This window comes from Cervus elaphus, chromosome 21 (assembly GCF_910594005.1).
Source record: "Cervus elaphus chromosome 21, mCerEla1.1, whole genome shotgun sequence".
Taxonomy (NCBI): domain Eukaryota; kingdom Metazoa; phylum Chordata; class Mammalia; order Artiodactyla; family Cervidae; genus Cervus; species Cervus elaphus.
Genome location: NC_057835.1, coordinates 75099821 through 75124469, shown reverse-complemented (window position 1 = coordinate 75124469; position 24649 = coordinate 75099821). Strand labels below are relative to the sequence as shown.

The 24649-nt window shown below is 38.6% G+C and overlaps 1 protein-coding gene across 1 annotated transcript in view; it reads right to left on the bottom strand.

The window, feature by feature from the left end:
• The window catches only part of MMP16 (matrix metallopeptidase 16), a 378595-nt gene extending 354173 nt beyond the window's left edge, over window positions 1–24422 (bottom strand). The window contains exon 1 of the mRNA XM_043879324.1: window positions 24289–24422. Coding sequence (XP_043735259.1) covers window positions 24289–24420 — 132 coding nt within the window. The 5' untranslated portion in view covers window positions 24421–24422. The remainder of the gene's footprint in view (window positions 1–24288) is intronic.
• Window positions 24423–24649: the final 227 nt, after the last annotated feature.

Genomic DNA, 24649 nt, shown 5'->3' with positions numbered 1-24649 from the left:
ATTGATTAAATTATTTTTAAATGCCATATGTTTATGTTAGTTTAAATTTGTACAAAAATTAATTTTTCACCCAGCAGATTTAGAAAAAATATTAAGTGTATAGGTACGTGTGTGTGGAATCAAAGCATTCTTGATAAATATTAAATTTATGTATTTTAGGGGTAGCAATTTGGCAGAACACACACAAAGTTATAAATAAGTATATAGTCATTATTGCAGTAATTCTACTTCTGGAAACTTTGCTAGATAAACTCATACATGCTTAGATAAGCATACTGTATTATTGTTTATAATAGAAACAACTTTGAAAATGCCCTATTTGTACAGTAAATAGTTCTAGTTAGATAAGTTGCCATATATATTAGTTATAAACAAGTATATATAAAGTTATATACAAGTATGAGGTTATTCTATATGTACTGATAAGAAAAATTCTTCAAAGTATATTGCTATGTCAAAATGCATGGACTATTTTAAATAGTGTATTTCCATAAGAAAAGGAGAAAGAAGGAACACAGGAAGGAATGAACTGTGTGTATCTGTGTCTATAAGGTTTCTGGAAGTTACTCAAGTACATGGAGAAAAGAAAACCAGGTTGTCAAAAAAAAATAAAAGGCAACTGACAACCCTTAGGCCTTCTGCATTGCAGGCAGATTCTTCACCATCTGAGCCACCAGCAAAGCCCCTTAGGCAGATGGCTACCCTCCACTAACAGAGGCAGTAAGTCTGCCATTCCTGTGCTGTGCTGAATCGCTCAGTGGTGTCCAACTCTTTGCAATCCCGTGGACTGTAGCCCACCAGCCTCCTCTGTCCATGGGGATTCTCCAGGCAAGAATACTGGAGTGGGTTGCCATGCACTCCTACAGGGGATCTTTCCAGCCCAGGGACTGAACCTAGTTCTTCCACATTGTGGGTGGATTCTTTACCATCTGAGCCACTAGGGAAGCCCAAGAATATTGGAGTGAGCAGCCTATCCCTTCTCCAGGGGAACTTCCTGACCCAGGAATCTAACTGGGGTCTCCTGCATTGCAAGTGGATTCTTCACCAGCTGAGCTACCAGGGAAGCCCTTGCCATTACTAACATAATGCTATAATAGGAGACTCATTTTTCCTATTGAATGCTAAAGTAAATAACGCAATGTTTCCTATTCAAAAGACTACATTGCCTCTCCTCTTAAGGAAGATGTTGGAGAAGGAAATGGCCATCAACCCCAGTATTCTTGCCTGGAGAATCCCATGGACAGAGGAGCCTCGTGGGCTACAGTCCATGGAATCACAAAGAGTCAGACACAACTGAGTGACTGACACTTAAAGACGATGTAACCCAGACAGACAGTACACGTTTCAATGAAAGACTAAAGAAAGTCTTGTGTTTTCTCTGTTCTTACTCTGCCAATTAATAATATGTAGGTTTCCAGCAAGATAAAATTCATCAAATTTTAACATCTCTTAAGTCAGTTCTTTATGAGTCTTCAATATTGTGCTTGTTAGAATACTAATGATGATCTAATTTTAATGTAAGTTACTTAAAAGAAATTCAAATTATTATGTGATTATTCACTTTTAGGTTTTACATGCTAATGGATGCAAAGTTGACCGCATAGCAACAAATTATTTCTCATCAGCATAACTAAAAGAGGGATTGAAATGATTTAAAATGTCTCATGAAATACAAGTAAAATTGTTTTTGCTCTTTCCTGAATATTATTTTGAGTAAGTTGATATTTATTAACAATAATAACTATAACTGAAGTCACTGAATCAGAGCAGTTATTTTCCTTTTAGATTTTCAGAGGTGTGTTCTAAAACACGTATCTGCAAACAGTGACCAATTTTACATTTTTTTAACACTAAGCCATAGCCTGGTCTGACTCAATGAAACTATAAGCCATGCTGTGTAGACATGTCAAGACAGATGGGTCATGGTGGAAAGTTCTGACGAAACATGGTCCACTGGAGAAGGGAATGGCAAATCACTTCAGTATTCTTGTCTTGAGAACCCCATGAATAGTATGAAAAGGCAAAAAGACAGGACACTGAAAGATGAAATCCCCAGGTCAGTATGTGCCCAATATGCTACTGGAGAGCAGTGGAGAAATAACTCCAGAAAGAATGAAGAGACGGAGCCAAAGCAAAAACAACACCCAGTTATGGATGTGACCGGTGATAGAGGTAAAGTCTGATGCGGTCAGAACAATACTGCAGAGGAACCTGGAATGTTAGGTCCATGAATCAAGGTAAATTGGAAGTGGTCAAACAGGAAATGTCAAGAGTGAACATCAACATTTTAGGAATCAGAGAACTAAAATGGGACAGAATGGGCAAATTTAATTCAGATGACCATTATATCTACTACTGTGGGCAAGAATTCCTTAGAAGAAATGGAGTAGCCATCATAGTCAACAAAAGACTCTGAAATGCAGTACTTGGATGCAATCTCAAAATGACAGAAGGATCTCTGTTCATTTCCAGGGCAAATCATTCAATATCACAGTAATCCAAGTCTGTGCCCCAACCACTAATGCCAAAGAAGCTGAAACTGACTGGTTCTATGATGACCTACAACACCTTCGAGAACTAACAGCAAAAAAAAAAAGAAAGAAAGAAAGATGTCCTTTTCATCATAGTGGACTGGAATGCAAAAGTAGGAAGTCAAGGGATACCTGATGTAAAAGGTCAGTTGGGCCTTCGAGTACAAAATGAAGAAGGGCAAAGGCTAACAGTTTTGCTAAGAGAACGCACTGGTCACAGCAAACACCCTCTTCCAACAACACAAGAGACGAGTCTACATAAGGACATCACCAGATGGTGAATACCAAAATCAGACTGATTATATTCTTTGCAGGCAAAAATGCAGAAGCTCTATACAGTCAACAAAAACAAGCCTGGGAACTGACTGTGGCTCAGATCATGAACTCCTTATAGAAAAATTCAGACTTAAATTGAAGAAAGTAGGGAAAACCACTAGACCATTCAGGTATGACTTAAATCAAATCCCTTAGGATTATACAGTAGAAGTGACAAATATATTCAAGGATTAGATTGATACAGTGCCTGATGAACTATGGACAGAAGTTCCTGACATTGTACAGGAGACAGGGATCAAAACCATCCCCAAGAAAAAAAAATGCAAAAAGGCAAGATGGTTGTCTGAGGAGGCCTTACAAATAGCTGAGAAAAGAAGAGAAGCTAAAGGCAAAGGAGAAAAGGGAAGATATACCCATCTGAATGCAGAGTTCCAAAGAATAGCAAGGAGAGATAAGAAAGCCTTCCTCAGCGATCAATGCAAAGAAATAGAGAAAAGCAATAGAATGGGAAAGACTTGAGATCTCTTCAAGAAAATTAGAGATACCAAGGGAACATTTCAAGCAAAGATGGGCACAATAAAGGACAGAAATGGTATGGACCTAACAGAAGCAGAAGATATTAAGAAGAGGTGGCAAGAATACACAAAAGAACTATACAAAAAGATCTTCACAACCCAGATAACCATGATGGTTCAATTACTCACCTAGAGCCAGACATGCTGGAATGCAAACTCAAGTGGGCCTTAGGAAGCATCACTACGAACAAAGCTAGTGGAGGTGATGGAATACCAGTTGAGCTATTTCAAATCCTAAAAGATGATGCTGTGAAAGTGATGCACTCAATATGCCAGAAAATCTGGAATATTCAGCAGTGGCCACAGGACTGGAAAAGCTCAGTTTTCATTCCAATCCCCAAAAAAACAATGCCAAAGAAATGTTCAAACTACTGCAAAATTGCACTCATCTCACACGTTAGCAAATTAATTCTCAAAATTCTCCAAGTGAGGCTACAACAGTATGGGAACCAAGAACTTCCAGATGTTCAAGCTGGGTTTAGAAAAGGCAGAGGAACCAGAGATCAAATTGACAGCATCCGTTGGAAAGCAAGAGAGTTCCAAAAAAAACCATCTACCTCTACTTTATTGGCTTTGCCAAAGCCTTTGACTTCGTGGGTCACAACAAACTGGAAAATTCTTAAAGAGATGGGAGTACCAGACTACATTACCTCCTCCTAAGAAACCTGTCTACAGGTCAAGAAGCAACAGTTAGAACTGGACATTAAACAATGGATTAGTTTCAAACTGGAAAGGAGTATGTCAAGGCTGTATACTATCACCCTGCTTATTTAACTTATAGGCAGAGTATATCATGTGAAATGCCAGGCTGGAAGAAGCACAAGCTGGAATCAAGATAGCTGGGAGAAATATCAATAACCTCAGATATGCAGATGACACCAAACTTATGGCAGAAAGAGAAGAGGAACTAAAGAGCCTCTTGATGAAAGTGAAAGAGGAGAGCTTGGTTAAAACTCAACATTCAAAAAACAAAGATCATGGCATCTGGACCCATCACTTCATGCCAAATAAATTAGGAAAAACTGGGAACAGTGACAGATTTTATTTTCTTGGGCTTCAAAACCACTGTAGATAGTGACTACAGCCATGAAATTAAAAGACTCTTGTTCCTTGAAAGAAAAGCTATGACCAACCTAAGCAGAATATTAAAAAGCAGAGGCATTACTTTGCCGACAAAGGTCGGTCTAGTCAAGGCTATGGTTTTTCCAGTAGTCATGTATGGATGTGAGAGTTGGACTATCAAGAAAGCTGAGCATCGAAGAATTGATGTTTTTGAACTGTGGTGTTGGAGAAGACTCTTGAGAGTCCCTTGGACTGCAAGGAGATCAGTCCTGAATATTCATTGAAAAAATTGATGACATCCATGTAACATTTGAGGTCTTTCTGAACTACTGTTGTAATGGCTAAAATCACATAAATGTTTGTGTCCTAAAAAAAAAAAAAAAAGACTGATGCTGAAGCTGAAACTCCAATACTTTGACCACCTGATGTGAAGTACTGACTCATTGGAAAGAGTCAGTACTTTTGGAAAGAGTCAGTAGGTCTTTTGGAAAGACCCTTGTAACGATTGAAGGCAGGAGAAGAAGGGGAAGACAGAGGATGAGATGTTTGGATGGCATCTCCGACTTGATGGGCATGTGTTTCAGCAACTATGGGAGTTGGTGATGGACATGGAAGCTTGGTGTGCTTCAGTCCATGGTGTCGCAAAGAGTCGGACACAACTGAGTAACTGAACTGAACTGAACTGAAGCCAACAGGTCAGTGGAAGAAAATAGAAAACATTTTTTTTATACCAGAAACACTGACATAATGTAATAGAGATGACTAGAGAAATTCGAGGAGTCTATTCTAAGATCATGGCATCTGGTCCCATCACTTCACGGGAAATAGATGAGGAGACAGTGGAAACAGTGTCAGAGTTTATTTTGGGGGGCTCCAAAATCACTGCGGATGGTGACTGCAGCCATGAAATTAAAAGACGCTTACTCCTTGGAAGGAAAGTTATGACCAACCTAGATAGCATATTAAAAAGCAGAGACATTACTTTGCCAACAAAGGTCCATCTGGTCAAGGCTTTGGTTTTTCCAGTGGTCATGTATGGATGTGAGAGTTGGACTGTGAAGAAAGCTGAGCACCGAAAAATTGATGCTTTTGAACTGTGGTGTTAGAGAAGACTCTTGAGAGTCCCTTGGACTGCAAGGAGATCCAACCAGTCCATCCTAAAGGAGATCAGTCCTGGGTGTTCATTGGAAAGACTGATGCTAAAGCTGAAACTCCAGTACTTTGACCACCTGATGCGAAGAGTTGACTCATTGGAAAAGACCCTGATGCTGGGAGGGATTGGGGGCAGGAGGAGAAGGGGACGACAGAGGATGAGATGGCTGGATGGCATCACTAACTCAACGGGCATGAGTTTGAGTAAACTCCGGGAGTTGGTGACGGACAGGGAGGCCTGGTGTGCTGCGATTCATGGGGTCACAAAGAGTCGGACACGACTGAGCGACTGAACTGAACTGATTCTACTCACTAGTTAAGCATTTAGAAGTCACATATTTTTAATAAAGTAACTTAAGTAAATGTAAGATATAGATACTATATTTTCACCCAGTATGGGCAAAATGAATTAATGGAAAAGATAACTATTGAAATGGATCATAAAATATCAGTTTTCGTATGATGTGGCCCATTCATTCCTCTAGCACATATATACTGAGCTCTCAGCTTCTGGCATGGCAGCATTAGGTTCATGGAATAAGTGCTGGTGACCAGGGGAGACACACTCTGTATCAAAAGGTATAATTTACTGTGAGAATCAGATATTAATTTATTACACACAAACCATTTATAACAGGTTATTTGCAAATGCATTTAACATACCAAATTTAGCCATATGTTCCAGGCAAAAAGTAAGACAAAATTTTTAATCCAAGTCTCCTTAAATCTCTCCCCTAGGAAATATACGTTTGGCCTATACTATTCTAGAGTCATGAAGACCAAAATTCAGAGACTCTGAGAGAAAAGAAGTTGATACTTGGTGTCTGCATGTCCATGTACCAAGTCTTAGCAATTAATAAGCCATTTAACGGATTTTCAAGAATGATTTAAGAGTAAACTTTTTGTCTTAAATACATATATCAGTATCTAACTTTGAGGGAAGGCAAAATACTCTGTAAAATTATGAAAGGTACTTTAAGATTAAGAAAAGTTATTACAAATGTATAATGAGCTCATTTTCTGTTGGGGGGAAAGATGGGAATTAGGGAAGGTCAGATAACATTTGCTGGGCACTAAAGAATGTGTAGAAGAGTGGAAAATAAATTACAGTTAACTATTTTCTTAAACTTTTTATTTTTCTATTGGGGTATAGCCAATTAACAATGTTGTGATAGTGTCAGGTGAACCATGAAGGAAGAGTTAAGCATTTTGATGAAGACTCAAGGTAGATGGATCTTGATGTATCCAAGAGGTAAAGAGATTAACAAAATAGCTCTTAACACAGTGGTTCTCAAAGTTTTGTCCAGGAAGTTCCAGGGGTCCTAAAATTCTTGCAGGAATCAGAGAAAGGTCAGTAATATTTTAATAGCATGTCATTTACCTTTTCATTTTCATTAGCTTGCAATTGACAAGGTGTTTTCCAGGGGCCACATGATATGTAATATTGTAATGTGAGTGCAGAAACAAACATGAGAGTAATATTGATGTGGTATATATACACCAAATCTTCATTAGGCATTCATCTGTCAATAGACACTTTCATTGCCTCCATATCTTCAGTTCAGTTCAGTTCAGTTCAGTTCAGTTGCTCAGTCGTGTCCAACTCTTTGCGACCCCATGAATCGCAGCATGCCAGGCCTCCCTGTCCATCACCAACTCCTGGAGTTTACTCAAACCCATGCCCATCGAGTCGGTGATGCCATCCAGCCATCTCATCCTCTGTCATCCCCTTGGCTATTGTAAACAGTTCTGCTATGAACATCGGGGTGCTTGTGTCTTTTTAAAAATAAATTTATTTACTTATTCATCTACTGTTTATTTATTTTTGGCTACACTGGGTCTTCATTGCTTTGCAGGAACTTTTTCTGGTTGCAGTGTGCAGGCTCCTCATTGCGGTGGCTTCTCTCGTGGAACACAGGCTCGAGGCATGCAGGCTTCGGGGGTTGCAGCACCTGGGATCAGCAGCTGCCGCTCATGAACTCTAGAGTCTGGGCTCTGTCCTTGGGGCATATGGGCTTAGCTTCTCCGTGGGATGTAGAATCTTCCCAGACCAGGGATCAAACTTCACATTGGCAGGTGGATTCTTATTCACTATGTCACTTGGGAAGTCTGCACATATCTTTCTGAGTTAGAGTTTTCTCCAAATATATGCCTAGGAGTGAGATTGCTGAATCTTAACGTAAGTTTATCTTTAGGTTTGCTAAGGAACCTCTATACTATTTTCTGTAATGACTACACCAATTTACATTCTCACCAACTCTCTGGGAAGATTCATTTTCTCTGCACCATCTCCAACACTTACTCTTTGTAGACTTTTTAATAATGGTCATTATGACTGGTGTGGGGACTTCCCTGGAGCTCAGATGGTAAAAAAATCTGCCTGAAATGCAGCAGACCTGGCTTTGATTCCTGGGTCAGGAAGATCTCCTGAAAAAGGAAATGGCACCCCACTCCAGTATTCTTGCCTAGAGAATTCCATGGACAGAGAAGCCTGACGGGCTACAGTCCATGGGATCACAAAGAGCTAAACATGACTGGGCGACCAACACTATGAGTGGTGTGAGGTGATACTTCATTCCAGTTTCATTTGCATTTCTCTAATAATTAGCAGTATTGAGCATGTTTTCTTGTACCTACTGGCCATCTGTGTGTCTTCTTATGAGAAATGTCTATTATGTATTCTGTCCATTGTTTGAATGGGTTGGCTTTTTGAGACTAAGCTATATGAATTGTCTGTATGTTTTGGAAATTAAGTCCTTGTCAGTAACAACATGTGCAAATATTTTCTTTCAGTCTGTAGGGTATCTTTTCAATTAGTTTAAGTCTCCTTTGCCATTCAAAAGGTTTTAATTTTAATTAAGTCACATTTGTTTATTTTTTGTTTTTTATTTCCATTACTCTAGGATTAATGAATTTGGAAAACTCAGCAGTGGCCACAGGACTGGAAAAGGTCAATTTTCATTCCAATCCCTAAGAAAGGCAATGCCAAAGAATGCTCAAATTACTGCACAATTGCACTCATCTCACACACTAGTAAAGCAATGCTCAAAATTCGCCAAGCCAGGCTTCAACAATACATGAACCGTGAACTTCCAGGTGTTCAAGCTGGTTTTAGAAAAGGCAGAGGAACCAGAGATCAAATTGCCAACATCCTCTGGATCATCAAAAATGCAAGAGAGTTCCAGAAAAACATCTATTTCTGCTTTATCAACTATGCCAAAGCCTTTGTGTAGATCACAATAAACTGTGGGAAATTCTTCAAGAGATGGGAATACCAGACCACCTGACCTGCCTCTTGAGAAATCTGTATGCAGGTTAGGAAGCAACAGTTAGAACTGGACATGGAACAACAGACTGGTTCCAAATAGGAAAAGGAGCACATCAAGGCTATATATTGTTACCCTTATTATTTAACTTATATGCAGAGTACATCATGAGAAACACTGAACTGGATGAAGCACAAGCTGGAATCAAGATTGCCGGGAGAAATAACAATAACCTCAGATATGCAGATGACACCACCCTTATGGCAGAAAGTGAAGAACTAAAGAGCCTCTTGATGAAAGTGAAAGAGGAGAGTTAAAAAGTTGGCTTAAAGCTCAACATTCAGAAAACAAAGATCATGGCATCCAGTCCAGTCACTTCATGGCAAATAGATGGAGAAACAGTGGAAACAGTGGCTGACTTTATTTTGGGCAGCTCCAAAATCACTGCAGATGGTGACTGCAGCCATGAAATAAAAAGATGCTTACTCCTTGGAAGAAAAGTTATGACCAACCTAGACAGCATATTAAAAAGCAGAGACATTACTCTGCCAACAAAGGTCCATCTAGTCAAGGCTATGGTTTTTCCAGTAGTCACGTATGAATGTGAGAGTTGGACTATAAAGAAAGCTGAGTGCCGAAGAATTGATGTTTTTGAACTGTGGTGTTGGAGAAGACTCTTGAGAGTTCCTTGGACTGCAAGGAGATCCAACCAGTCCATCCTAAAGGAAATCAGTGCTGAATATTTATTGGAAGGACTGATGCTGAAGCTGAAACAACAATCATTTGGCCACCTGATGCAAAAAGCTGACTCATCTGAAAAGACCCTGATGCTGGGAAAGATTGAAGGCAGGAGGACAAGGGGACGACAGAGGATGAGATGACTGGATGGCATCACCGACTCAATGGACATGAGTTTGATTAAACTCCGGGAGTTGGTGATGGACAGGCAGACCTGGCATGCTGCAGTTCGTGGGGTCACAAAGAGTTGGACATGACTGAGCGACTGAACTGAACTGAACTGAGAAGACAGATCAGAAACATATTGTTGCAATTTATGTCAGTGTTCTACCCATGGTTTTCTCTAGGGGTTTTATAGTACCCAGTCTTAAATTTAGGTCTTTAATCCATTTTAAGTTTATTTTTGTATACAGTGTTAGAACATGTTCTAATTTCATTCTTTTACATGCACCTGTCCAGGTTTCAGCACCACTTACTGAAGAAAGTGTCTTTTCACAATTACACACTCTTGCCTCCTTTGCCGTAGACTGATTGACCGTAAGTGTGTGGATTTGTCTGTGGACCATCTATCCCGTCCCACTGATCTGTATGTCTACTTCTGTGCCACTACTATTCTGTCTTGATTACTGTCGCTTTGCCATACAGTCTAAAGTCTCAGCTCTGTTCTTCTTTCTCAAGATTGTTCTGGTTATTCAAGGTCTTTTGTGTTTCCATACACAGTTTAAAATTGTTTGCTCTTATCCACAAGAAAGTATGAAATAATGCCATTTGCAGCAACATGAATGGACCTAGAGATGATTGATCACATTAAGTGAAGAAAGAGAAAGACAGGTATCATATAGTATCACTTATATGCAGAATCTAACAAGTGATACAAGTCAACTTATTTACAAAACAGAAGTACAAAAAACAAACTTATGGTTACCAAACAGAATAGCAGAGGGCTAGGAGGATAGATACATTAGACCTTGATTAATATATACTCACTACTACATATAAAATAGATGTTAAAAAAAAACAAGGACCTGTATAGCACAAATAACTATATTAAGTATCTTACAATAACCTACAATGAAAAAGAATCTGAAAAAGATATATATATGAATGTATATATATATATGTATATATATATATATATATAAAATCCTAAATTAACTATACTTCAATTTTCAAAATGGTTTAAAAAAAGAAAAATATCAGAATCCAAGAAATTTCTTGTTATGTCAGTTATTAAAGGTATTTGAAGAAAAGTAAAACAATGTCTTTTTTTTACTATTGTTCTCTTGTAAAATTTGTTTTTCATAAAATGTCACCTATGTTAATATATTAACTTCATGTTGGTTTTAAATGAATTTCTAAATAAATGTTTTTAAATTTTAGCAGGTTTTAATCGTCTAGAACTGTAAACATAGATATAAATCACACAATAAAAACTTTCAGGGGTTTTCAACAACTTTAGGCCTGTACAGGACCTTTAGTTTGACTGCTATGCTAAATCAAGACCTCAGTAGATAAACTTTGAGCTATGAAGCTAGAAAGAGGGGTGGGGTCTGGTCATGATGGGTCATGCAGGCCATGAGATAATATACTGAGTCCAGAACAGGGATACAGAGGCTCCAAGGAGAGCTGAATCCAAGTGCACACATGAAATGAACAGACTCTTCAGTCTGTTACAGGGAAAGTGACGTGCGTACAGACACATCGTAGGAAAAGACAGACTTACATGTTATACGAAAAGAGACAACTGATTAGAAGCAATCAGTGAAAGGCAGGAAGGCGGGGTGTTGGTGCCCACTTTTTTACTATTAATACGCATGTGGTCGGTGGTGCCAAGAGAGAGCGACCACCGAGGGAGGGTGGTTTAGACAGACTGGCATTTTTCTTCCTTCTGTATTGTGTCCTCCTGCTGTTTTGTATGCTTGGTGATTTTTACTATTGGAGGTCAGGCATTGTGAATTTTAACTTACTGGGTACTGGATTTTTGTATTCCCATACATCTTATTGAGTTTTCTGTGGAAAGCACTTTAGTCACTGACAAAACATCTGCTCCTTTAAGGTCTTCCTTTTAAGACTTATAAAGCAAAATTAGATCTGTCTTCTAAGGATTTTTTCCCCCCACTACTGGAGCCTCTAGATGAAGGTGAAAGAGGAGAGTGAAAAATCTGGCTTAAAACTCAACATTCAAAAAACTAAGATCATGGCATCCGGTCCCAACACTTCATGGCAAATAGATGGGGAAATAATGGAAACAGTGACACACTCTATTTTCTTGGGCTCCAAAATCACTGCAGGTGGTGACTGCAGCCATGAAATTGAAAGACACTTGCTCCTTGGAAGAAAAACTATGACAAACATAGACAGCATATTAAAAAGCAGAGACATTACTTTGCCGACAAAGGTCCATATAGTCAAAGCTATGGGTTTTCCAGCGGTCATGTATGGATGTGAGAGTTGGACAATAAAGAAAGCGGAGCACTGAAGAACTGATGCTTTTGAACTGTGAAGACGACTCTTGAGAGTCCCTTGGATGGCAAGGAGATCAAATCACTCAACCCTACAGGAAATCAACCCTGAATATTCAGGGTTGGAAGGACTGATACTGAAGCTCCAATACTTGGGTCACCTGATGTGAAGAGCCAGCTCATTAGAAAAGATCCTGATGCTGGGAAAGATTGATGGCAGGAGGACAAGAGGAGGACGGAGGATGAGATGGTTGAATGGCATCACCGACTTGATGGACATGAGTTTGAGCAAGCTCCAGGAGATGGTGAAGGACACGGAAGTCTGGCGTGCTTCAGTCCATGGGGTCGCAAAGAGCCGGCCACAACTGAGTGACTAAACAAGAACAACAACTGGAGCAAGATGCTTCTGAGTCCTCTATCTGAGTCCTCTATCTGAGTCCTCTATCCAACACCCTGTTAACCATGAGGTTTCTCAGTGTGGCTGGTGAGAATGGACACTATTCCCACTCTATGTGGTTTGCAGGCATGGTCCCCTCTGATTCTGCTGGTTGATTCTTTCTCCAGCCTCCACCAGTTATTTCAAAGGAAGGTATAGATCAGTCCTTAATTGAATACTCAAGGGGAATGTCCTGCAGATCTCCATGCTCTACAGAATTCTCCCTTCTGGTATTCTGACCTGTGAATTCTAAGCTCCTTGATTTCTCCATACTCCCAGCTTCATCTCCTTGATTCAAGGAGTTTGCTTGGCTCTGCCTTCCCTGTATTGTCACCTGGAAACTCTCTCAATGAAGTAAATTGACATAATCAGAGGGCTCATCTTGGGTCACATCTTTCAAGGATGACTATCCTTCATTACCTGACGTCCAATGACTTAAAAACCAGTTTCATATGTTTTGTCCTTTTTTTTTTTAAAGTTCAGCAAGAGATAGTAAGTCAGAAGCCTATTACTTATCTTGACCCATTATCCTCTACCTCTTTAATCTTAGAACAATCCTTGAGTTGAGTATTATTACCTCTACTTTACACACAAGAAAATTGGAGCACAGAGTCAGTAACTTGGCTCACTCAAGTTCACTGAGCTTCGGTATCACCAAAGTTGATTTTTAAGCATTTTTTTCAAAGTTCTTGAACATAGCCATTATGATATACTGCCTGTAACGGAAGTGAGAGAGAGCTGAATAAATATTTAACACTGACTATGTTTTATAAAATCATCTTTGTAAATTGGTTTAGAAATAAGCTTTCCTTAAAAGGCTAATAAATGAACTAAGTGATCCTTGAGAGCTATATACAGCAACAAGCTTAAGGACTGAAGTTTTGTTACATCCTTAGGTCAACCACCAAGATGAAGTTCTCGTTCCCTCTACAATAAAGACAAATATCAAGCCTGTTCTCAAACAGCGAGCTCTGAGTCACTTCATCTGCCTGAAATGATCTATCGGTAAGTTCTCTTTTACATTAAAGAAATAAATTGGGCTCCCCAGATCACGCTAGTGGTAAAGAATCTGCCTGCCAATGCAGGTAGATGCTAGAGACAAGGTCGGGTCAGGAAGGTCCCCTGGAGGAGGGCATGACAAACCCACTCCAGTGTTCTTGCCTGGAGAATCCCATGGACAGAGGAGCCTGCCAGGCTACAGTCCATAGGGTCACAAGAGTCAAACATGACTGAGCCAACTTCTCATGCACACAGAAAGAAATATATTAGAAGTGATTAAGTAAATCTGTTTCCTTGTAGCTTATACCCAGTCAAAACAATATATAAAAATAAACTCCAGAATTCATGACAGTCAGCAGCCACATACACAAACATTCCTTCCCAGCAGGACACTGGAACACAGTTCTAACAGATATTCCTTCACATGTTCTAAAATGTTCTATTCTTTTCATCCTGGAATGTAATCAAATCTTCCTAAAACCTTAAAAATCATATTTACTGTGAGGGCATGCAACATGATAAATAGTTGAGGAATAAGATGTTATGATTAATTTAATGTTATATATAATTTGGCTATTATTTGCAATTGAATATAGGTTACCAATTTTCTATGAGTAAAAACTTATAAAGGGTATTAAGCAGTAAACTTATATTGAGTAGCACATAATCAATCCTGAATCAGTAAATCAAACAGACAACAGTCTATTCAGTTTTTATTCCAGGTAAGTCTCCATACTAGGATGGAGTTCACATTTTCTTTACGCATATCCACGATTCCATTGCAGTTTGGAATATACAAGATGTGAATGATGGAAGTAGATCACACTGTCCCTGTGGAAACCTGGGAGTTAATTCTTGTCTGTTAAGACTTGGTTAAGACCCTGGGCTTCACAGCCAACCTGCCTGCTTTGATTCTGAGCTATTTCACTTCAGAAGAATCCAGAGCTATGTGGCCTTGGCAAGTTCCTCAACATTTCCATACCTCAGATTCCTCAACTGTGAAACAGAAATAGTAGTACTAACTCACAAGATTGTAATAAAATTTAAATGAGTTAAAAGATATGAAACAGAACACTATCAGGCACATAGCAAATGCTCAACCAGTGCTAATTAACATTGCTTTTATTATCATCAAAATAAGCTGTTCAAAGAAATCAGTTCCAGGCACGTCCATCTTACTGGTTATTTGGACCTTGTCTAATTAGAATATTATGCCAGCATATAATTGTTTCTATATCCCCAGTTATAGGCAAGAATGAGGAAACAGATAAATCCTGTTATCTAAGAAGGAAACCACTTGGGATTGTCTCAATACTGTCATTACAAAACCTGCACTATAGTCAAGCCATAAAGAATACAAATCCACTTTATGAATGGTCAAAATAAATCAAAGACTGTTTTAGTAATTTGTCTGAGCCACCCATGGGACAAATAATTTCACTCCATCTACATAGTAAGTAGTAAGGAGCAAGTCAGTAAGTTCTATGACAGAGCTGTTGTGATATTAAAACACGCAGAGGTCCAGAAGAGTTTTATCTGAAACCGCGAGAGCTTTTTTGTAAGTTGATTACCAATTTCAGGCAAATCATTGAGTGTACAGTGGAAATTCTTTGAATCTATTCTGTCTTATCCATAGTGAAAGAGGAGAGGAGTGAAAAATGTGACTTCCTGAAAATTTTACCCAATTTCCAGGTCAAGTGTCCTGTAATATATCTAAATCATAAAGTCCCACAAGATTCCAACTAGAAAAAAAAAGCAGGACCACAAGAAGGTAGTGGCTTGCAATTATTTAAAGGAGAAATAAATGCACAGGTCTTAGAAGCCTCACATTCAAATGTCTAATTGCTAAAAATGAGGAGAAACTATTAACATGTGGTATGAATTCAGTAGTGAAAAGTTCATGGAAAAAATGCCTCCACTGACATGACTTGGGTCTGACTGCTTTAGCCACCTGCAGAGGGCCTGCACGCCGCTGAATACCACTGACATCACCGCAGGTGTGTGCAGTTTGGGGACATGAAATCAAGTTCATAACAGTATCCAGCTTCCTTGAAAAAAAAAAAAAGGCAGTTTATTCTCCCCTAGTTTGAGCATGACTAAAACAAGGACTCATTGGGAAAGACCCTGATGCTAGGAAAGATTGAAGGTGGGAGGAAAAGGGGACAACAGAGGATGAGATGGTTGGATGGCATCACCGACTCGATGGACATGAGTTTGAGTAAGCTCTGGGAGTTGGTGATGGACAGGGAGGCCTGGCGTGCTGCGGTCCATGGGGTCGCAGAGTCAGACACGACTGAGCGACTGAACTGAACTGAACTGGAAACGACTGTAAAATTCCATTCCGGTGAGTAATCTATTTGGGTTTGTTTATTTGGTCATTTGAATACATCATTCTAAGGACTGTCACTCCTGAGAATATCCGTCTGTGGGTCCATGGCTTACTTCATTTATCCGTATTTCCTTTAATTGACAGATGAGAACCTTTAAAAATCTAAATAATGCTTGTGAGTAAATTATAACATCTTAATTAAATGTTGATATTCCCCAATGCATTAGAGACTGCCCCTTTTTGAACCCCCTCTTATGGAAAAATCTGTTCATCTGAAAACCTGTTAAAGCTGCCTACTTAGAGATAAAGCACTGTTTCACACTTCAGTGGCTCATTCCTTACATATATTTTAAAAGATGACGAGTAAAACCTATATTTTAAAATGTCCTTTCATCAAAAAATATTCATGCAATAAATTCCCCTGGTAAATATTAAAAGATAAAATAACCATAGTCTGATAAGTTTCTAAATGTGCATTTTTGCTACATATAACACCTCATGCAAAGAGTTGACTCATTGGAAAAGACCCTGATGCGAAGGATTGGGGGCAGGAGAAGGGGACGACAGAGGATGAGATGGCTGGATGGCATCACCAACTCGATGGACATGAGTTTGAGTAAACTCCGGGAATTGGTGATGGACAGGGAGGCCTGGAGTGCTGTGATTCATGGGGTCGCAGAGTCAGACACAACTGAGCGACTGAACTGAACTGAACTGAATCTAAAAGGCATAGTCAAATTAGATTTATCCCTTCTTTAATCTATAAGACTACAATCATTTCATTCATTTTAGTTAAAGTGAGAATACCAAAAGCACCTACAGTCACTATTATGGATAGTGCTGACTTACTCTACACTTAAAAGGAAGATATAAAGCAGCCCTACATTATAACCATCTTTGTCATATTGTCACGCCCAGAACTTCCCCCCAAATTCCCCCAAAAGTATTAATTTCCTTCTTAGTTCATCAAATATGTAAGAACCGGTACCAAGTGGCTATCAGTAAACCTTTAAATCTCACACATTCAATCATGAATCATTCATTGATTTCCTTAAGCTCTCTCTGATTGGCTATGATTCATTTTAAGATATCTAATCGCACCTACTGGCCTTGATTTTTAAACCAACCTCTCCCATTGGAATCTTTAAACAGCTGACTAGCTCCCTCTAGCCTCCTTTAGTATACTACGGCCACAGGCCACAGTCAAAGGTTAGGGGCCTGCTGTGGCGGGGACTCATACTCTCTTGGCCAAGATTATTATGTGGCTCATCAAGATATTCCACTGATCCAAACCCAAGGAGGCTAGTGCCAAGAGGCAGTGGTGAGACTCTAACACGAAGAACACCCATTCAGAGCGCGAAATGACAGGAATCAACAGTCAAACACAATTGCATAAATAACCTCAAAATCTATAAATGACTTTCCCAAGGGAAGAAAGCAAAAGAAAAAAGTTGAGTGTCACACCTATTTTTACTGAGCAAAATTATCCTTTTCACCTGGAATATGTCTGCTCTCTGCATAAGCTGCATATTTCATAAAACAAATGCAGTCAGATTTTCACATTCAAAATCAAATGTGAAGAACTAAAATAACCCTCAAAGAGCCAGGTGCCAAAATTATTTTCCACAGTGGGCAAAAGGGACATACAGTTTAAACACTTCATTTCACTATAAAATATGTATATATTTTTATATATAGATAGATGGATTTGAATTTTGAGACTCCTTCCCCCCCCAAAAAAAAACTATTTTGATCTCATTCTAACTTGCCTTTTTATGATTGAAGTACCACTTGTAGATGATATATATTTTTCAAAATAACATCAAGCCATGTTTTTAACATTAAATTTTTAAAGTTTGCTACCTTGGCCAAAAATTGATTTTAAAATTACATATAATTTGCTGCCAGTGTTTTTACTGCTCAGCAGAAGGCTAGGATCATTTCCAAAATGGAACGCCCTGTGTCACTACATATGATAACAAATGTTAGATTTAAGTTGCACATTCTGTATTTCCTCATGATAGGCATTTCAGTAAAAAAAAAAAAACAAAAAACTGAACACTCTACCTTGGCTGTCTAGTTGTCCCCAAATGCACAGGGTAAATACGTACAATTCCCCTCTCTGGCTATATAAATTAAAGGTTGGAAGTGAATACAATAGAACGTCACATTTGGAAATGGCCTTAGTGACAGGTTAGTTCAATTGTCATTTTGCCCCAGTTCAAAGCTATGTTGGTACAAGAACCAAAATTAAAGGCCATGTCCCTTGACCCTCTGTTCTAGGTCTCCATTACCCTATATTGCTAGTTATCTTCTGTCCCCAATGTGACATGAACAAGTGGCTTTATTTTAAACTGTACTGTCATTGAATAAACCACTTTAATGTCTTTTTTCTGCCCATCTTCCTCCTTCCCTTATTAATTAAAAAAAAGACTTATGTTCTAAATTTGGGGTACAACATAGAGCTAGCTGAAGTCATACATCAAATCCTACCCCTACCGTGAATAGGAAGCACTTGGGCATTGAGTCAATTAAAATAAACAGGCCTACTAAATCATAAAGGCCTATTTCTTTTCCATGGTATTAGAAAAGATGAACAGATTTCAGCAAACTCAGTCTTATAAAAGAAGGTGTGAGCTGAACTTGACATTCTATGATAGTAACAGATGACAAGACAAAATGTGAAAATCACATTCTTGAACTAAACTGTCTAAGAAAAGCCCACGGGAAGAAAATGTACCGATGTTAGCTTGGTTGACTTTCAGTATATTCCATTTTGTAAAAATTTTTAAAAGTATTAAAATCTTCCTAGACCAGCTGGTATATTCTAACCTGATAGACTTTTCTGTAATTAGATGCTATCATGCCAAGTACCTTTGAATCAGCATTTATTTTTACCAATAACATCTAAACCATGGAGTTAAATAACTATGGAAAGGCATGTTCCTATCTATCTATCCACTATCTACCGAATATGATGTACATATATATTCAATCATCAGAACAACCCCCTATGAGACAAGGACTGTTAGTATCTCTGTTTTAAAGACATGTGCATTGAGGGTCACACAGACTATCTTGTCTGTTACTGACTTAATCATAAACTTGCAAGTAAAAGACCTGGGGTTAGAATTCAGGCAATCTGGCACCAGAATATGAGCTCTTTTTAAAAAAAATTTTACTTGATTTATAATGTTATGTTAGTTTTTCACAAAGTGATTTATTTTATATGCATATATATATATATACACATATATATATATTCTTTTTCAGGTCATTTTCCATTATAAAGTAGTACAAGATACTGAATACAGTTCCCTGTGCTATATAGCAGATACTTATTGTTTACCTATTTTGTATATAGTAGTGTGTATCTGTTAATCTTAGACTCCTAATTTATCCCTCCCCTTCTTTTTCCCCTTTGGTAACCATAAATCTATTTTATATGTCTATGAGTCTCTTTCTATTGTGTAAATAAGTTCATCTGTATCATATTTTTAGATTCCACATATAAATCATACCATATGATATTTGTCTTTGTCTTATATACTTCACTTAGTAATGACAATCTCTAGGCCCATCCATGTTGCTGCAAATGACATTATTTCATTCTTTCTTATGGCTGTATAATCAGAACATGTGCTCTTAATCACTACAGTATACCACAATAAAAATGAGCTGATGAATATAATTACACTCACAGATACTTAAAATAAATTGTGATGCAATGTAACGTAAAAGAGGACAATCTCAATTTTAAATAACTGTGCTAAAAAGCCTCAGAAAGCTCCTGAAGGAGCACAATGAAATAAATCTTTCTCTTTTGACACTGAACAAATTTAACTAATTGATTCAAATGTCCAGTGTCTCTCTTTGCAGTCCAGAAATAATTTCAATTGGTCATTTACCAAATATTCTGAAGAGGTACATTTTGAGTAGTACTCTGAAGTAAGTCAGGCCTTAAAAATAAATTTACATAAAATAATTGATTAATCCAACTTAAGAGAAAATAATTATACCACTGAAAAAGTACATTGAAATTTTCTTCTGTTACTAACCTGAAACAGCATGAAACAGGAAAAGTAACTTTAGCTCTGTCACTTTTAACCTGACTCTAAAGATTAAAAAGTAATTATTGAAACCAACTCTATTCTTCCTTGATAAGAAAGAAGAGACTAAAAAAGAAAACCCAGCTGTACAGAGGGATGGGCTTGGATGGTTGTTCTCTGTGGATTTCTCAGGGGTAATAAGAGACAATATACCTCACTCGTATAGGCTCATCTGTAAGAATTTCATGAAAAACTCTAGATTTGGGCATCCTGACCAAGCAACACTGAATACAGAACACACAGTTAAGGTGGAACACACAGGAGAAGCTGAAGATCCTGAGGACTAGTGAGTCTTCTGGTCTTCTGGTCATAGTTCTTGACCTTAATGATATTCTGAATGGCCAGCACACTTGGGATTCCAAAGCATGGAATCTTGCTGCAGATTAAAAACCTTAATGAATCAGTTATGCAGCACCTGCTACTGACTGGTATAAAATTGTTACAGTGGAGAATTAAAGGATGTAGTTAGAGTACCTTATTCAAGGAGGCTGACCAGATAATGTTGTCACCATCCTTCCATTAGCAAATAAAATAATGCATGTTAGTTATTTAAGCAAGTGAAAACAAAAACAGGAAAAGGTCCCAACATCTAACATTTTAAAATCTGTAAAACACAATTTTTTATCTCTGAAATGTCTCACCACTAATTACTGCTAAGATTATACGCAGTAGAAAGCTAATCCAAGCAAACTCTGAACTTATAGGTAGATTCAGATAAACCTGAGAAAGGTAAATAAATACTAAAGAAACATATTGCAAGAAAAATGTAGAAGGATTACACTCACAATTCACAGTATTTGTCACAGAATTGCCTTTTAAAATCTAGAATCTCTCTTCTTTCTTTAAGAAACAGACAACGCAATAAATTTTTGCTTTATCAGGTTTTTTATATGTGCATCATTCAGAGTATCACATGTTTTTATTTTAACATTAAATTGGTTTAAAATAAATTTCCTCACTAGAGGAATAATATGTGCTATTATTTTAAAAAAAAATAAAGAACATGTTGTTCACATAAATACTTAACACCTGACAAACTATGAAAGTTGATGATGAAAGTTATTGATTATGAACTATATTCTACCTTAAGTTTCATGATAAAAGTGCTTGCAGTGTTAAGAAGTTCTAGAATCATTAGAATTTCCACTACAACAAGAACATTATTCTAGAGACAAAATGACTTTTCAGAATGTAGAGATTAACTCAGGATTCTTTGTTAGCAATTTAGCTTCTTCTGACTAATGAACACCTCTAATTGAATGACAACAGTCTTTGAGTTTTAGTTAATATTAACAATGTACCTCCTTTGCATCATTATAATGATTACATAGAGAAAGACCCACTCCCCAAAACTAGATCCAATGATATACAAAAATCAACAAATGTATACAGAAATGTTAACATTAAAAAGTGTTCTACCTGAAGTATATATAAGGAGGGGAATTTATTGAATGTCTTCCATAGTACTACTTCAGGTGTCTCACCCTTCTTCTTAGCTGTAAGAGATGTTCCTTTTTGCTTCTTAAAAACAAAACAAAAAAAACAAAATGCACTCTTTCTCTGTAACAGGCTTTCATCAGCATATTAATAAATATCTCCCACTTGAGTAATTAAAAATCTCAAATATTTATACTCTCAACAGGAGAGAGATAACATGAATACTTCTAGCCAACTTAGTCCCACCTAGTGGGGAGGGGACATAGGTTTTTAAACCTCAAATTGTAGAAAGCAAAAGTATGGGGGTCTCACCAATTGTAAAGTTCAGCAAGAATTAAAGCATTGCAATTGCAGTTGTCAGCACAGAAAGCTTCTCTTAGAAGCTTCGTTCCAACTATAATAACTTAGTGTGCCTGCTGGCAAAAAAATTTATGACACAAGCTTCATGCATGATTGATACCATTACTGTTTATTTTAAGACGGTCCACCAATCAAATAAAGCATTCTCAGTGTATGTTTTGCAACCAGAATGGGAAACACTATATAGATACCTTTTTTGAAGAAGATGTGATGGATTCTTTTTCCCACTAGTGTTTCCTACCAAAAAGAAACAGCTAATAAAAGTGAATCAGGCAGAAATTCATGTCAGAAAATATCCTATCATCCTGCGTTCTTTATAGTATGCTGAATTAACTAGCAGCTATCCTTATTTTTTAAAAATAAGAGATTATTATTACACATATGTAAGTATATAAACCCAACTAATGATATGTTCAAATGCTTTACAAAAAAACTATTTGGGAATAATGCAAACTCTGAAACATAATCTACTTTAAATCTTAGAAAATCTTCTTTGTATCAGATATGGTACACGCCTCCATCTTTCATAATTAAATTTTTGCATTGTGTAATAAATATGGATGAACTTAAATAATCTCCAAGTGGGGGGATAAAAGCTATTTTTTTCCATGAACCACTTTTAAACATATATCTTGAAGAAAGAGAATGATGGAAATTCTAAAATAAAATCTTGGTTAGCAAAATCATAACTTTTTCTCACATAATAATATCTTCTGGAACTGAATGAGAGGTTCAAACTCTGAACAAATACAAGCCCATTTATGTTTGGGCTCAAAAGGAAACCTAAAATAATCATCAATACACTGATGTTATTCCAATAATCTCTGAAAGCAAATCTAAGACTTTTCCAAAACAAGTAGCCATGAACCCAGGCTCCCCCTTCCTTTTCAGAGCAGGATAAAAACTAGCCCCTACTTTTCACCACCTCCCAACACCCCACCTCCCCCCCAGCACTCCAACCTGAAGCAATAGGCCCTTCTCTTTATAACCTTATAAACAGCAGCTTGCCACTTTCATTCCTCTAGTCTATGAACTAATTACTTCTTCATTTCCACATTAAATTATCTCCTGAGTGTTAGAAACAAAAGTCCATCTGTGGCATGCAATCCCAAAAGTTCAAATTGGCAACCAGGGAAAGTGTGGACTTAACAGTTCCTTTCCTCTTTGTATTCAAAAAAAAAACAAAGTTGTATTTTTCAAAGGATTTTGGTTTGAATTGGGGTTTTGCTGTAATATGATCATACTTAATATCTGCAAAGTTAGCTTTTGATGACGGCTCTTACTTTTTCAAATACTTTGTTTCTCTACCAACCATCACTACACACAGTCCTAAGAACAGTTCACGCAAATGCAGAATTACATTCAGAATATGCCCTCACATATACCATTTATTATGCACACTTTGTATATAAATCTGTTCTACGAAACATGGTCAAATGCTGCGCAACAGGTTCTGCTGTTGTGTAAACACACACTCCCAACAAAATGACAATAAGCTCTAAAGAGTCAAAAATATAGGGGGAAGAAAACCACATTAGCCTTCAGAGACTTAATCATAATTCTTTTGAGGTGACGGAAGATCTAACCAAAAAGGGTATACTTTGTCTTTACAATCAGCTCTTCTTATTTGTATCCCGCCCTGTGGGTGATAAACTAAAAACCAGGCGTATACAAGGATCCACTGACGTACTGCGCGGTACTGACTTTAGTGCTGAGTTGATGACAGGAAGGGTACTTTGGCAGAGCTCTGACAAGTCGTTATCCTTAAGTTCCCCCTTTGCTTTGCGTCTGTTGGTTCCCCAAGCTATCCACGTAAAACAAATGGCAATCTGCATTCTCTCTGTTTTGCCATGAGAGCGTGAAATCCAGTTAAAGACACACCTCAGAACTACTACACTGAGTCACATTTATTTTCACTCGGCGGGGGAGGGGAAGAGAAGACACTTTAAAATGAGACGGCGTCCCTGCCCTCTGTGTAGCCAGATCCAGTTACCGTGTATTAAGTTATGTCTAAACGAGAAAAAGATTCTGTCTAGGCAAGTGTTTTATCACCAAGCCATGTTATTCAACAGATCAAGGGTTCCCACGCTCTCCCCTAGACTCTTGGATTTTTAACCTCCTTTGTTAGACACAAAACAGAGGGAGAAAGATTTCAGGAACAATACCAAGGCAGCAAGCACAGGATGCCAAGCAGGGAGATCTGTGTTACCCGAGCAGAAGCAGCTTATTTACCACCAACTCAGGCTGCTTTTATTCGACTACACGTTTGCTCTAGGTAGGCGTTCGCCTCCTTCCTGGTAAAAAGAATGGACTGGCCACGACCGTGTCTTTGAGCGCGCAGCCCCGCGCTTTTGTGCTGCCGGGGATAACGGATTCTGTCTCAGGCGCATCCATCACCTAAGGCGCAGGGAAACTCAACACGGGTCCCGGAGGTTGGAAGGGGAACAATGTCTGCAGACCCCGGCGGCCGGGGGCTACCGGGATCCAGGGAGTGGACGGAACGGTCCGGGGAGCAGCCCCGGCGAAGGGGAAGGAAGAAAGCCCCGGCGCTCTTACCTCCACATTGAAATACTGCTCAGTTCCGCACACGGTAGCACATAAAATCCAAAGCAAGGTTTGCAAGTACAATATCCCCGAATGGTGCACGAAATCCAGCCGTCTCCCAGTGCTGGAGGTGAGTACGCTCATAGTGAACTGTGCCTCCGCGGATGGCCGGAATCCCCCCGGGCTTCTCGTCTCTCCCGCCCTCCGGGTTTCCTCTCAGAAGTCCTCGGTGGGCGAGGAGCCTGCAGGTTCACCCGACGCCGGGCAGGGGAGGGGACCGCGGCCCCCGCGCCTGGCAGCCCCGGAGCAGCCGCGGCGGAGGCAGCTCAGCAGCAGCTCGCCCTCACCATCCTCGGGGGCCCGTGGCGCCCAG